Source organism: Chiloscyllium plagiosum, chromosome 5, assembly GCF_004010195.1.
Source record: "Chiloscyllium plagiosum isolate BGI_BamShark_2017 chromosome 5, ASM401019v2, whole genome shotgun sequence".
Taxonomy (NCBI): Eukaryota; Metazoa; Chordata; class Chondrichthyes; order Orectolobiformes; family Hemiscylliidae; genus Chiloscyllium; species Chiloscyllium plagiosum.
This window is the reverse complement of record NC_057714.1, coordinates 17,269,028-17,284,846: the sequence shown is the minus strand read 5'-3', so window position 1 is coordinate 17,284,846 and position 15,819 is coordinate 17,269,028. Positions and strand designations below refer to the sequence as shown.

General features: G+C 38.3%; 1 protein-coding gene across 7 annotated transcripts in view; it reads right to left on the bottom strand.

The window, feature by feature from the left end:
- Window positions 1-10,450: 10,450 nt before the first annotated feature.
- The window catches only part of LOC122549732 (iroquois-class homeodomain protein irx-4-like), a 10,404-nt gene continuing 5,035 nt past the window's right edge, over window positions 10,451-15,819 (bottom strand). For 6 of the 7 annotated variants that reach the window (XM_043689651.1, XM_043689650.1, XM_043689647.1 and 3 more), the window contains 5 exons: window positions 15,472-15,645; window positions 14,889-15,140; window positions 13,672-13,778; window positions 12,018-12,331; window positions 10,451-11,704 (listed from right to left, as the gene is read on the bottom strand). In XM_043689651.1, coding sequence (XP_043545586.1) covers window positions 10,953-11,704; window positions 12,018-12,331; window positions 13,672-13,778; window positions 14,889-15,140; window positions 15,472-15,516 — 1,470 coding nt within the window. In that variant the 5' untranslated portion in view covers window positions 15,517-15,645 and the 3' untranslated portion in view covers window positions 10,451-10,952. Of the gene's footprint in view, window positions 11,705-12,017; window positions 12,332-13,671; window positions 13,779-14,888; window positions 15,141-15,471; window positions 15,653-15,819 lie in introns of all 7 variants that reach the window. The other variant, XM_043689652.1, reaches the window with a different exon arrangement.

Genomic DNA, 15,819 nt, shown 5'->3' with positions numbered 1-15,819 from the left:
GAGTGATGCAAAACCTGGTTGAATGGGAAATGAGCAACTCATTGAATAAACACAAAGTAACAAATGATCTGAACCAGATTAATCATGTGCACAAATTTCACAATTTAGTTGAGGTTCACAGATATCTTAAGCCCAATCAATTTCAAATGATCAGCTTTTGTATCTCTGAGTCCATTGACTTCTTGCAGATTCCCAAACAACTCAGATGTCCAGATATACATATGATTCAGCCAAAATGAATGAGGAATGCTATTCAACAGACCAAACTCACAGACAGTAGAAAATTAATTTGTCCAGACAAAAAGAACATCCAGTGATATGAAAGTACCAGGAAAATTATACTAGATATAAAGATGGCAACAGAGCAACCCAAAAGGAGGAAGTGCACTCTAGAAACAGGGAAAGTGGCAATTCATAGAGGAAACCTATCAGTCCAGGCACAGAAGTAATCGATTGTCCAGGTTGCAGAAACCAATAGACCAATCCCAGCTTCTGAAGGACAGATGCACAGATGCAAACTCACAGAAACAGAGAGAGAGACTCTTTAAAACCTATTTCCCATCTCTGTCCACTTCTCTATCGCTTTCTCTTCCACACCTGTTATTTCTTGTTAATTTTATTGTTCTGCACCTAAAACTAATTTTTAAAAAATATATTTTTGATGCATCAGAATTCATGATGAATTGCTTCTACATATGGGAGACTTAATTCAGACAAGTCATATGTGATTTACCATGGGCTAAGGGGGAAGCACTATAATATTTCAACTACAGTTTTCACTATCACATAGAATCATAGAGTCATAGAAATATACAGCACGGAAACAGACCCTTCGGTCCAACCCGTCCATGCCAACCAGATATCCCAACCCAATCTAGTCGCACATCAATTTGTTTTTATTCATTCAATCAAAGTTGGGCAGCATTGGCTCAGCCAGCAGTTGCTGCCATTGGGATGGAGGTAGTGAGCTATCTTCTTGAATTGTTGTAGTCTTTCAAATGTAGATACATTCCACAGGAGGGAGTTCCCAGGAGTTTGATGCTGAGGGAGTTCCCAGGAGTTTGATGCAGCAACAGTGAAGTAATGGCAATAGAGTTCTAATTCAGGATAGCGTATGTCTTGAAAGGGAACTTCAAGGTGGTGGTGTTCCCATGTATCCGCTGCATATTTCTTTCTAGGTGGGAGATATCAAAAAGATTGAGAAGGTGCTATCAGAAAATCATTTGTGAGGAGCCTTGATAATTTAGATTAGTTTTAAACATGTTAACTGTCTGGATATGATGCTGTCACATACTCTTGCATTCCAGCTGCAATTGCAAATGATGCTCCTCACTAGTAGTACAGGTTTATGGTATTAACATGCACAATGCATTCACTATTGTTATCTTCCTATGGTATTATGTTCTACGTGTGAATGATCATATTCCTCCTAATTTTATTTATCTGCCATTAAGTAGTTGGAATGCAAAAACTAAAGTGTTAACACCCCAGAAGTATGCTTTGACATTGGTCTTTTGTTCAAATATTCAGCCCTGTCCTCCAAACACATATTCCTTAACTGGTCAGTAAAACGAATGTTAAAAGTATAAACGTATGTTGAAGATTTTAAAAAATCTAACTTTCAGAGTTTAGTGGAACGTATGCATTTGCAGACACGTGCGCGTTTGCAGACATGTGCGCACTTGCACAGATTTCTCAAGGCACACATACAACCATATTGTTTAACTGCATAAGACATGCCCAGAAACTCACCTTCTATTGTTGCCAAGGAAACTGTAATGTCAAAAGTACAAAACGAGTCTGACTATAGCAGAGAAGTACGCGTGACCAGCAGATTTGAGCTACATTGCTAATAGAAAATAGAGCATGAGAGAAAATTATATGCGTGAATAATTAGAAATATTAGTGTGGAACTCTTCCTACAGCATCCAAATGTGAGTTACATGTTACTATTTGAGAACCGTTTGAGAACAAGAGGTTTTTCTGAAATAAAAAGGATAACAATGAAGTTACAAAAAAAATTACCTCTGAACTTCAGATATTTCTTTCTAACTGATCTGAGTTATACTGCAATACTTTGAAGGTGACATGATCTAAACCGTCTTCACAAAGGGCAGAACCAATCCCCATAAATGCAATTTGGGTGGTCTCATAAACGTGACGCGTTGTAAACCTTTTGTCAACGCAAATTGTAAAGCATGAGTAGTCTATGTTGACTTAAATCTGGATCTACAAAAGCAAATCTTTCCTAGTTAATTATTAAAGAAAATAATTGTAAATGCAGTGTAGTAATTCCATATAACGGTAGGCGAAAGGAAGTCCGATGTTTTACACAATGTGACGCCGAACATATAAACATATGCATTAAGAACTGCAGTAGGCTACTCGGCCCTTCAGGGGCTGCTCTGACACTCAAGATGAACGGGACTTACCTGATTACTCCGCATTCCCAAACATGAACTTTCACCCCCCCGTCTCCGACCCCCTTTGTTCCCAAGAACATATTCCACTGTTGTACGTGGAATATTCTGTTTTAGCCTCAGATTACAGAACCTGAGAGCAAGTCGAAAGCAAGTGCTCCAGGTAAGCTGGTTGTTCTCATTCATCCTTAGCTTTCTTTGAGTGTGCAAGTCATTAAGTGAATTCCTAAATTTTCTGCATTTCAAACCAGTTTTAATCCAAAATTCCCTCTACATAGAAATAATCACTTCCCTTCATTTATTGCCTCAGAAAGGTCAACAAAATAATAAAGAAATATTTTGGTTCAATCAGGACTGTCAAGAATCTTGCAGTATATATTCCAAATTGTTCTTGAATTGGGAATTACATGGGTGAGGATGCATGGTGAGACAGTGCACATGAAATGCATTATATGGTAAAACGAATTTCAGTACCTCTGCCCATGTCAAATGAGATTTGTAAATTTAAACCTAATGAGCTATGTATGCATAATATAAGTCTTTCTGATGTACCTACTGATATTTGCATCAAAATTAGATTTAAAATTTTGCAGTGCAGTAGAAATCTAAATGGATAGTTTCAAATTGTACATTTGAAATGACAAGGTTTAAAATGTTCAGCATCTACAGGTGGTGAGCTTGGAGGAGGGAAAAGCATTTGAGTAGGTGTGGTGGCAATATCCTTACCATGCCACCTTCTGTCCCCAGTCTCCCATGTCTCTTTGTATAGTGATGGGTTTAGTTGCATCATTTAATGAAAAATGGTTATTTTTCCTTTTGATTCATATCTCTTATCTATATTATTCACTTTTCCTGCACTTTCCAGTTTTTATCTCCAGTTTCCTTACTGTCATTAAAGCTACAAATTGCTCCAAGTATTTTCCTTTTAATTCCTTTTTTTTAGATTCACTGTTACAACCCCCAGACTTCCCCACAAATTCCAGCATTCTGAATCACTTTAATACCAATGGAAACACTTAACCCTTTGATTTGCACCTTCACATTCAGCATCTTCCTTTCTGGTCTGAGGAGGGAATTTTCAAACATTCCTAGGTGTCCTTTCATGAAACTGGCTGCTTGTCTTCCTTTCACACTCCCACCCTCTACCTTTCTTGAGTTTATGAGGGTGACAAAAAAGGTTTAGTTTTGGAAATCAGTTCATAATTTCAGCCATTTCTCTCAATTATCCAGCAGTTGCAAACCTCTGATGTTTAGCATTGGTTCTCATTCAATCATATAGTGAGTTTTTAAATTTTACTATGTGAATCATTTCTCTGAGGACAAACCCTGACCCTAACCCTATTGCATTTATTCCTAATGCCTATGCTCATTTGTCAAAATTATTTAATTTGCCCTTTCAAATTCAGTATGGGTTTTCCTAACTATTTTTTCAAATGTCTATATGGTTCCCTGAATGCTTCAGAAAGTTATACATATGTACATATAATATTCTTTTTACTGCACTATAATCCATAGAAACATTCCCTGACAGTGATATATAAATTTCATGTATTTTCCTGTCAATTTGTTTCACATAGACAATGTCCAATTTTCCTTTGGTCATTTCATCTGTTTCACTATTTTCTCAAATCACCAAAGGAATGCTTCAACATCCTTTCCCTGAAATGGTTATGCAGTCTTTACAAATTAAAACATTTCCCTATTGGATTGCAAATTATGATGAAGACTATCTCCCTTAGAATCTTTGTTGGCATCTGATTTTTTTAACTGCCTCTTTGAAAACTGATATACCTCCCTGCTGTTTTATCATTTATCTGTGAAATTCAAGTCCAAAATTTCTCATCTCTATCTCCTGTTTTTTGATCTCCTATTCCTTTTTTCATTACAATTTCCTATCCTCTACTTCAGGCTGCTATATCTCTTTCTCACGATCAAGCCACTTAAACTGTAATTAAATCATCATTAACTATTATGATTCATGATTTGGTTTAACTGATTCCTAGTTGATTTTTACCAGTCCCAAATGCTTTGCCAAAATTTCAAATATCTTTACCATAGGTAAGGCAGCAAATTCAATTCCTGATTGTGTTTTGTCTTGTCTTGTAAATCCAATTGTTCTAACTGCAGGATTGTTCTGCTGCTGCTAATGCCATCCAATTTTAGTGTGGAACCTATTATTTATAATTTTATCCTCCATGACTTACACTCACACCATCCCCAATCTCACATTGTCCTCATTCAAACAATTCTGGACTCTGAGCTCCTGAATGTTTGCCATGTGATAAGTGGGAAGAATGCAGCAATAACAATGCCCTACTGTACTACAAGTCATCACAAAAGGTATATTACAAAAACAACTCATGCCACAGGACTACCAAAATGACCAATTTGCCTGACTGATTCTAATTAGGATAAAATAAATTTATGCCAATTTTGTCAGTAACATAAAAATAATTCTTTATGGTTACACATTTAAATTGAACAATAACAGAGAAAAGAATGAACTACTAACCTATTACAAAGCAACTTAAAACATACCCCTCCAAAATCCCTAAACACACACACACTGAATTGCAATTAAGACAGATAAAATAAAGCTTAATGGTTCAATACATATGCTATCAATGGAAGAAGAATATAGACCAGCTAAACAAAATTCAGAAGTTCAAAAGTCCAGATCATAAAGTGGAAAGTTAATTTCTGACAGTACGCTAATTTTAGCAATGATGACACGCTGTTGTTTATACAGTGTGTGATCATTGATCTTTGATTTGATATCCGATCTGTTGAGCCTAGGTCTTTTCTTATTGTGGATCTTTTTCTTCAAGTTCTCTTGTATTTATTTTTCCTGCATGGAGAGAGAGAGATGGATCTGTTTGCAATGCAGGCTCTGGATGTTTTTTGCTGCATTGCTACTGCTCTGACACATACAACTTTTTCATACTCCACAGCTTGATCAATCAAAGGCCTGTGGTCAAGCAGCAATTCCTCAATATAAAAGATTTTCAGTGCTGCTCAGTCCTAAATGCTCTTCTTATTGCTTCCAACATCTACATTATCTTGCCTAGCACATCTTATGCAGCACTTTGTTTCTTTTTGAGTTGCAAAACTCGCCTGGTGTACCAGTCCAGCTTCCATTTCTATTTTTAATAAGGAAAGAATGAAAATATATGCTCTCTTTTTTTAAAATGGCTGAATAATGCAAATGAGCCATGTCACTGATAAAGATAGCACTCTGGATTCTGAATCAGAACCTGCCTGTATAGCATCGAAAAAAAAATGTCTCACCCTTCAAAGCATTACTGAGGAAATGTAATGCTGTTTGGAAATGTCATCTTTAGGATGAGATGTGAAACTGAGGTCCTATCCACTCATTTGGGAGTAGGCAAAAGGTCGAGTGGGTGCAAATGAAGTTGAGAATGGTAAGTCTCCCTAGTGTTTTGGTCGCTATTTACTTACCACAAGAGAGATTATCTGCTCAGTTATTTCATTGCATCATTTGTAGACTCATCCTTTGTGGATATTAATCTTTGTTGTTCTCCAGGGTCATGAATGAAAGTGCTTCTTAATTACTTCAATCCATATAAAGTTCTGTGGGAGACCTAAAGGAGCTAAAAGTCAAGTTCATTAATTTATTCATTTTGTTTGTTTCTTCCCTTTTCATTTACTTTTCTTCATATTTTTGTGTTTGTTTACTTTAAATTTAAAAAGAAGAAACACACAAAGAACTTCAAGATTGGCACTAATTATTGACAAATGGCCCACGGGAAGAAAGCAGATTCTATGGTGAACCCTGGTGACATTTGAAAAGCACAATAGGGACAACTCAGTAACAGCAATCCATGATGGACCGGATAATCCTAGACATGAAATAGATAGGCCTTAAGTACCCCAAGGCCAAGTAGATGATTGACTTGCCTGTTTGGCTCACAAAAGCTGCTTGGTGCGATAGACCTGTCACTGAGGCCTGAGGTTCTTCCATTTGGGCCTAAATAATACTGCACACCAATAACTTAAAGGATTGCATGATTCTAGTGGACAAGAGTGGAAATCTCACCACTACTCTACAATTAAACTGCAGCCCTGTTCCATAGCACATTTAGGGATACTCCCAACCTTTGCTGTAAGATCTCTGGGTGTAAGCAGTGGTAAGTGTCCCCCAAAGCAAATGATTAAGTTTCATGCTGAGAAACTGACACTCTCTGTGTTGGTATTTCTCAATGGCTCAGAATGGATACTGTTAAACATGATGGTAAACATTTCTGACAGTAAATGTGAGCTATATTTTTATGCATTTATATGCCATCAGTATGAAACACATCACTGAAATGCATGGGCTCCATTTCTAACTATTAAGTAGTAATGTGCAGATTTTGGTCAGCTCTATGTCCATTGCAATTGCAGAGCAAAATATAATCACAACATTATACTTCATCACATTGTGGGGCCTTTGCTGTGTGACTTTGGGTCATTAACAGAGGATTAATGACATAGACTAACAGAAAGGTGAAAGGCCACTTCAGATCAGTGAAGTGCACTGCAAATTAAAACAAATGTTTAGAAATAAGCAGCTTGTTTTTTGACAGGCATTTAATGACAGAGAAATGAATTGGAAAGATCATTCCACAGAAATAATGTGATTAGATAATATTTTCTTTCAGTTAATTCAGGCTTGTTTTAAATTTGGTCACCGCCAATTAAAACCTGGAGGTTTTAAACCTGTGCTGTGGATCTTAATAACAAAAAAGCTATTTCTTTTATAACTAGGCTTGCATGGTTTAGAATTTACCAATGTTTGATGGCACCGTTTGTCTTAAGAAATCATGGACTGTGCCCAGAGTACATTTCATGCAGTACTAAAATTAGAACAATGAAGACTTGCTAAACATTCACTTAGATCAAGAATTTATTCAAAGACCATTTGCACACAAATTAAAATCTCCATTCTTGCTGTTCACTCTGTCTATATTGACACAATATATTTGTGTATTATTATGTATTCTTGGAACTGCCAGTTAAGAAACTGAATTATCTTTTTGCAATACTGAATGCTGTTCGCTGACTTTAGGCTTTGCTTGAAGACTGTCTACTTTATCGAGATGTCTTCAAAATAAACACAGATATTTTAGTTTTCAAGCAAAAAAAATTAACTTTTGTAATTGGCTAATTTTCATAGCCATCATTTTACTCCATTGTCCTTCTGAGGGGTGTGTATTGACGTGGTGCAATACATAAATCTTCCAGCATGTTTGTATTCATCCACCAAGTTGTTTTGCTTTTTATATAAAATGTGTGACTGCATTTTATTTTAACTGTAGCCACGACAATGGTACAGATGTTTGAAAAAAATGAATGTGGATGTCATAAATCATATATTCTCACGTGTCAATGATTTTTAAAGCTTAATTGGTTGATTTTCAAATGTCGTTTAAGTCTGCCTTTTACAAATGAGAAGGTGTTGTGTCAGAGTCTATTACCTCGGCTGGACATCTTTCTCTAAGTTAAAAAATAGAACCATCAGCAAGGGTTTGAGAGGTCGATAAAGCTTTTAGATTTTGAGATGTTTTCAGGGAGCCCATTTCCTGCGGCTAAGAGTTGTTAATGGAGCTTAAGGAATTATCTTATGACTCTCTGTTTGAGAGCAGTTATTTCCTTGCTTATGTTCCCTTGTCGAGGCTGAATATGCTGCTGTCAAACTCGGTTAATGAAAAGTAACGCGTCGGTGATTACAGTTTTATTTGGGCTCTATGTAAAAAGCGCTGTTAATTTAGCATCCCCTCCTCTGTGTGTTTGAATTTGCCACGGCTGAATGATTTAGAGTACCGAGCGAAAGCTGATTCTTTTTTTCCCCCACTCTCAGCACAACCTACCTTTCCATTCCAATTTCAGCACAATTGTATCTCCCCACCTACACCGTCTAATGGCTGCATTACCCAGACTTTGTCAGTTGCATTATTTTTGAAAATTATTTATTTGTCTAAGGTTTCAGTTAAAGGCTCCGGCTGGCCCGGGCTACATTAAAATTCATCATACTCCAGCCTCTAGCTGTACACTTTCCCCTGGAGAATAGACTTTCGCTATTACTGTCAAGTACCCTTGACTCTTTTTTTGCCCTTTTATCTATTACAACTAATTCCAGTTCGTTTTGCCCTTTTCAGCGAAGACGTGGCCCACCGCAAAGCCTAGGCTGCCTTGGAGATCAAAGGGTGCAGAGCCTCCAGAAATTGAGGGGTTAGTGTCAAGATGAAAATTTCACTTCAAATTATCTTAGCTGTTGCACATTCGGCGGCCAGGGCTCTTGTCAGAATCTTCGACATGTGGGTTTAGCAAATGGCAACATTTGTGATCGCGACAACATCGTCAAAGAGCAGGGAAGTTGAATACAGTGACAAGAAATGTGACTGCATTAATCCTTACTGGAGTAGATCTGGCTCACGACAGATGTAGAAGACATTACATTTACCCACCATAACTATAGGATGATAGATTGGATTTTCATCTTTATGCATAATCTGTGTCAAAGAATGGTGTAACATGGAGAAAGTGAGGACTGCAGATTCTGGGATCAGAGCTTAAAAATGTGTTGCTGGAAAAGCGCAGCAGGTCAGGCAGCATCAAAGGAGCAGGAGAATCGACGTTTCGGGCATAAGCAGGTGTAACATACCGTGTTTACAAACAAATTTGGCATTATGTTTCATATGATTCTTTTTTTGTATTTTACTGATCATAATTAAAAATACAGATGTCAAATTCAAGCTATTTTCTTATTCAAATTAATGTTTAGATTATTTTTTATACCATATGCACGATAAATCAAACTAGCAGGAGTCGAAAATGGCAGAACAAATAACAAGACTGCGTCCTGAATAATGCTGTCAGAAGTGGCCATGTACCAATTTGATACAATCCACTTTGCATCGTCATTAAAATTGGAAGCTTATGTTTATCAAATGGCTGCCCCCCCCCCACCCCACTGCCCCATTTCGCTGAGAATTGCAGCGATGTTGTGAAGTTGGTAAACCTTCAGGACAATAGCTATCGTGAACTGGGACCACAGAGAATACCAGCAATTTTTTTTTTGTTAATTTGTCCCGGAAGTTTACAAAGTTTTAGAAAAAGGGAAGTAGGGCGTTCACTCAAAAAAGACCTTTCTATGAAATGAAGTGTGTCGGTAATAAGACTGCACTATCCCCTGAAATCAGAAATAAATTGGAAATGGGGGGCAACAAATTGAGCATTTTTAGGCAACACTGCGAACTGAATAATTAATTTCTGCAGCTTTGCTTGTCCTCCATAAATACAAAGTAGCTCTTGAAAAAACATGTGATAAATTTATCCACTGTTTTGAAGACTTGGTTTTGTTTTTGAACCAGTAAGTCATACCATTTCAGGCCTTTTCCGCCCAGTTAGATATTAGGCATAAAACTATTTTTTTCTGTATTTAATACATTTTCCACGAATATGTAAATGTAAATTCCACGAATATGTTCCTACCAATAAGAATGCTCACATTACCTGGTCCTAAATCTCCTTTCTAAACATCCTGGACGTCCACAGTTTTCTGCCACTGGGACTATGGCCGTAATGTTTATTATTTTAATTTTATACAAATACTGACTGGAACACTAAATATAATCCAAACTGAGAGGCGAATGAGTTACCTTTATGATTTTAGCATCAAAATAATTGAACTACTGACTTAATCAAATAATTGAAACATCGCAACCATGAGTTGAAACAGAATTCAGCAAAAAAAAAGTGATGGTTGGGAAAGCAGCTTATTTTTTCAACAGCTATTTGTAAATTAAAATATTTCTTTTTCTAATACGCTGTAAGTGCTGTGCTATACATCAGTTCTGGCAAAAGCTCCAGTTATTTTTTACAGTAATTTAAAAAAAGTCAAAGCGAAGAATATGGTTTGTAGAAATCTAGTGTGAAATAACGCTAAGATTGAAAATTGAAGCAATGTTGCCTTCACCCAACCTTACATCAGTCTACCTGTCCATAATGTACCAGACAACACTCATAAGTTACCTCTAAAAGAGCACATTTATTTCAGTGCGCATATGTTAAACATATATTCTCGAATCTTTTTAAAGCCAAAGTATTGTGCAATGGTGTAAACTTTTAATAAGTGTTGCTTGTGATTCATAGCCAGAGCTTGATGTTTAGCGTAAATATTTTGTTTTCGGGGCATTGTATTTGCATGCTTTCAAGCAGACTGCGAATTCCTATCCAAGGTACCCACTTCTGCAAACTCTGGAGTTGTAAACGTTACCGATGTGTCTATACTATAGTTCAGACGTGCTTTCCAACATGGACTTTTGAATAAGTTACATAGCCACTAGTCAGTTAAAGAGCTCTTGAAAGAACTGGAGTTATTTTGTTAAAAGCTTAAGAGTGGTGAAACATAGAAAGTCTCATAAAAGATCGCTGGGAAGTGAATACAACGTCTTAAAGTGAAAGTTTGCCTCTTCTGAGTCCCATCAATCAGCAAGGCTCCAGAGAAAAGAATCCATACCATCTGATTTGTTACGAACAAAACATTTTGTTTCCTGTTTTGGGAAATGCTGCGATGTCCTTAGTAGTTTCATGTTGGGGTAGGCCTGTGATCTGTCCTTTAATCAGGTTTGTAGGAGTTCCCAAAGAACGTCCCACTGCCTCTGTATCCAAGATAACACCTTTGGTGGTAGCCCAGGAAACGGTGGTATTGGTTAGTGCCTGGTTCAAAGTGCTATGTCTGAGTAGCGGGTCGTGGAAAACCCCATCTACCCAATTCCTTAGGGTGGTTACTGGCGAATCTTGTCTATCCAACACGCTGGTGGGCATAGAGGCCAGCGGAGACGAAGAGGAGAGAGCCTGTTGGTGCCTTTTCAACATGCAAGATGGATATTCAGTTTGGCTCAAAGAAGTTGCGGTTTGAGCGAGGGACCAGATCCGAGGCTTGTTGTCCAGCATCTGCTGACTATGCTGTTGTGGCGGGAAGCAAAGCTTCGACTCACACCCCCTCTGTCTGCCTGCCATTAGATCTTGCTCGGAATTTGCCATTACTCGCTTGAGACAGTCCTTGACCTTTTCTGAGTGGCGATCTGCCGGTGTTGGCAGGGCTATCTTTAAAGAAACCTTCTTGCACTGGTCAATCGGGCAATCGGAGACCCTGAGCTGAGTGCTGTCCATCTGCTGAAATGGCCCTTTCAGTTCACACTCATCACTTTCTGTCTCAATCCCATCAAAGTCATCGAGGTCACTCAGCTGCAGTTCTTTGTCTTCTTTGCATGTGGTATCTGTCAAAAAATACAGATTCAGAAATGTGAAGAGAGCTTTTCAAGGTTTTGATTGATTTGAACCGTTTATAATCAATTTGCATTAATTAACAACCCACTAGATATTATGATATTTTCATTCCTATTGTTTTGCTGATTATATATATATAGAAACGATGAAAACATTCCTAAATGTTATTGTCCCAGCAGTGTTTTCTTATCTGTGCGAGGCACAGTACCAACTGTACAGCATTAAGTAAATTATTTAATGTTAGATCTATGCGTATAGCGCCATCGGATTTTGTCTACCGAAATGAATACAGTGAAAGCGAACCATCACTGTGTTTGTCTTCCGGACTTCTATCATTTGGACTTTCAACGTCCTCGTCTCCATAAGTTTTCTTGTCATCCGTGCATTTATTCCTGGGCGACCAGGTCATTTTGTTCTCTTTCTTGAGTCTCCTCCTGGCGTTGGCGAACCAGGTGGAGACCTGGGTCAGGGTCATCTTGGTGATGATGGCCAGCATGATCTTCTCCCCTTTGGTCGGGTACGGGTTCTTCCTGTGCTCTTGTAGCCAGGCTTTGAGAGTGCTGGTCGTTTCCCGTGTTGCATTTTTACGCCTGGCTCCTGCATCCACGGCACCATATCTGAGTTTAAAAGCAGCAAATTATCAATATGCAGACCATACTTATTTTTTTTAAAATCTTCGGCTTAAAATAGGGTTTCTGAACTCCATGAGTACTATAGTGGCTTGTCTTTGAGGACGCCATTGATAAAGCTCTGTTCTTCGTCAGTAATTCGTTGATAAACACAAACGGATTTTTAATGAAGCAACAAATTAAAAAAAAGATAACACAGCAGCACATTACTGGGAAATTGGATCTGTTAAAAAGTAAGGATTTCGCTTCATCAACCTCCCTGTTGTTGAGGTGCCATGTTATTCTGTCTACATTTTATTCTGTCTTTAAAATGATAAGATCTAAATATTTCTAACCAATGAGTGGAATATAAAACATGAGTAACTCACCTCTGCGTGCCATGTGTGAAGATCATGGGTAGTGCGCATTTACTTTCACATAGGTAATTTATTTAGCTCTGATGTCTGACAGTGGCGTGTAGGCTCTTGAAATATAATATTGATCCCCGTTGTGATAAAATATACGATTGAAAGGGCGCCAGCTAAATTAAATGGAAGCCTAACATGCTAATATAATGAAAAATTTCCGGATGAATAAGAGTTACAGTGATGAGTGCAAGGAAGCGGAGAGTTGAGGAGGAAATGTAGCTAGTCAGGTCATCGTCTCTCTCAATCTGCCTTTGAGGAACATTCATGTCCCTAAACCTGTCGGAGGGCTCGCGTTTTTGCCACATACTTTGAGTCTAATCGTCCAAATACAGCCCACTGTACAATCATGTCCTCCATTCTCTGACAAAATGGCAAAAAAAGAGTTTAAATAAAACACGCATATCCACTTCAATATTTAATGTAACTTATGAGGAAAAGTCACACACTATTGAAGCGTTAAAGTGATTTGTGTTTTTTTTTGACAGCCTTGAAACCAGTAACTGTGTACATATACGCTATTTTTTTTCTAATATATAAAATGGACATGTATGACTGTAAGAAGAGACTTTCAAATTGAGAATGTTTGATCAAACTAATATGTAAATCATGAACAACTAAAAACCGAAGCAGACACACTTCTGGTCGTTTCATGGTGAGTGGTTTCGGTGTTTAAAAGTACTTTCCATTTATCTACATTTAATAGTCTGCTTGTTTTTTTTTGGCATATCCAAGAAAATTGTAGATTGCACTTCAATGTTGTAGTTTGAAAGTTACGCACATCTACACAAACGTACATTTCTCAGAAATAGCTATTGGAGTATGTTTCCAACATCGACGTTTCCTTACAAAAAATATATATACCATTACTCGAACCACGAATGTACAGTGTCCAGGATGCTCAGTGAATATCATCATGCGCACCTGTCATACTGATACTGTCCCAAGCTCGGATCATATGGATAATAGGCAGCTGCCTGGGTGATTCCCGCATGCGCAGATCCTGCTGCATCCTTGGTGTCAAAAGGACTCTGAAAGAGACATGTTGGCATATCTTGACTTCATCGCCAGCACTTTTATTTAATGGAAAATTCTGCACTGATTGTTCTGATCAGCAAAAGAGAAAGAGACAGCATCAAAACTTTCCAAACAACAGCAGTTTATGACTAGATAAACAATAAGAATACAGTGACCATCTGACATTTATTTGCACATAATTTTTTAATGCTTTAAATTATGGTGTTTATTTTGTTCAGGTGTAAACGCATCCTGAGACAAAGACACAAATAGTATACACAATTCGAACAGTTTATTTTACCTTCGAATACTTCACTTTTGTTGTAGGAATTAAATTTCTGGAAAGCCTTTAATTGAATGTTTACAGATCCTTACATCTTACAGGGAAACCCCACTATTTGGGAAATGATACACAATGCCACGTCCAATTATAACTTAGGCTTTTTTTTTGGCCGCTGTATTCAAAACTGATTAAACTATGTTTTCAGTACATAAATGGACTTGAGGGACTGAAGATGCTCTTAGTTAAAACACTTACTTAAGCAAAACGCTCTGACCACAAATGCTTCCAAGTTAAGGATCCGTGTTCGAATTCTCTCAAACACAATGTTCAGTGAATATTTCACAGACCCACACACATTGTCGTGAACTATAGGCCCTTCAGCTGAAAATTGCGAATTTCAAGTCAATATTGGAACATTGGTGTACTTACAACCTAAGGCAGTCTTCAAGTAAAATATTTAGCGTTTGGCGATATTTAAAAAACAATGTTAATAACAATAACAACACATTTTCAGCGCTTTGCTCGCATTCAGTAATGTGTAAGAGTGATGGAATGTTGCCTAACAGTGAATAGTGTAAGTTAACTCTCAGGAATTCTCAATTTTACTTTGAGATCAAGTTACTTGAGTCTATCGATACGCGGCATGTTCAATACGTTAGGCTAATATCCAACTGATGCAATTTACTAGTGCCGACTTGCTCTGAATCAAAGGAGAGAGCAACTATCAAGCGAAGTCGATGGGCTGGCCTGACAGTGAAACCTTCACAGTTGAAACATAGATATTTTGGTTTGCCCAATCCTAATTGACAGCGGTAACAATAGTGATCAGAGGATTACTTACCAGTGAATAGAAAGCAGAGGGTTCTGTCCCATAGGTGACATAGTTGCCATATCCCTGGTTGGTGGCATACGGGCTCCCATACATGCCGAGGGCAGCAGCCGAGTTGAGCTCATGCCTGGCTGTGGCCAGCAGCCTGCTCTCGTACATGGGACAATAGACAGGGGTTTGGGCAGAGGCGGCAGCCCCTGAATCAACCAGCGTCCTGCCGCTTGACTCACAGCACGTAGTCAGGGGGTTGGTGGTCATCAGAAACTATAAAAAAAAGATAAATAATAATAAAAGAAAACATATATAAATTGGGATCGGTTCTTCTATCTCAGTGGAATGTTGTAATATTCCTCCTAAGCGAATGCTTATTTTCCCTTCACTTTACACACTCTCCTTAGACCAACTTCGCTCCTTCAAATCATGCATTTATTATTATTATGGACAGTAAAGTTAAAGCATGTCATATTTTATCCTTATTGAAGTGAATGCAGGATCAGCCCGCGGGCGCAGCAGTATTGAAAAGCCGAAACGCGCGCTAACAATCAATTAGTCCGTGGAACGCGGTCCAAGCAATTGAAGGATCGATCGGACCTACCTGAGGTGCTGATGTGTAGGGATATCCGAACTGCGGGTACGACATTGTCCAAGCCACCCAACATCCAGGAAAGGGAGAGAAAGAGAGAGGGAGGTAGAGAGAGAAAGCTGCCTGGTCTCCTCCACGCGATTGCAGACGGCTCGATCTCACTGATTGGCAAGCGCGCACAGGCTCCTAGATGCTCGATAGGGTGAGGCAAAACGGCACATTTAATTTATTTACATAAAACTTCAAACTTTACTTTCTCCCCAGTGTTGCCCTGCGCTAGCATCTGTATGCCGTTTTGCAAGATGACTGAGCGTCGCAGTTCGTTGGGGAGGCAGTGGGGGTGGGGGGGGGTAACTGGAA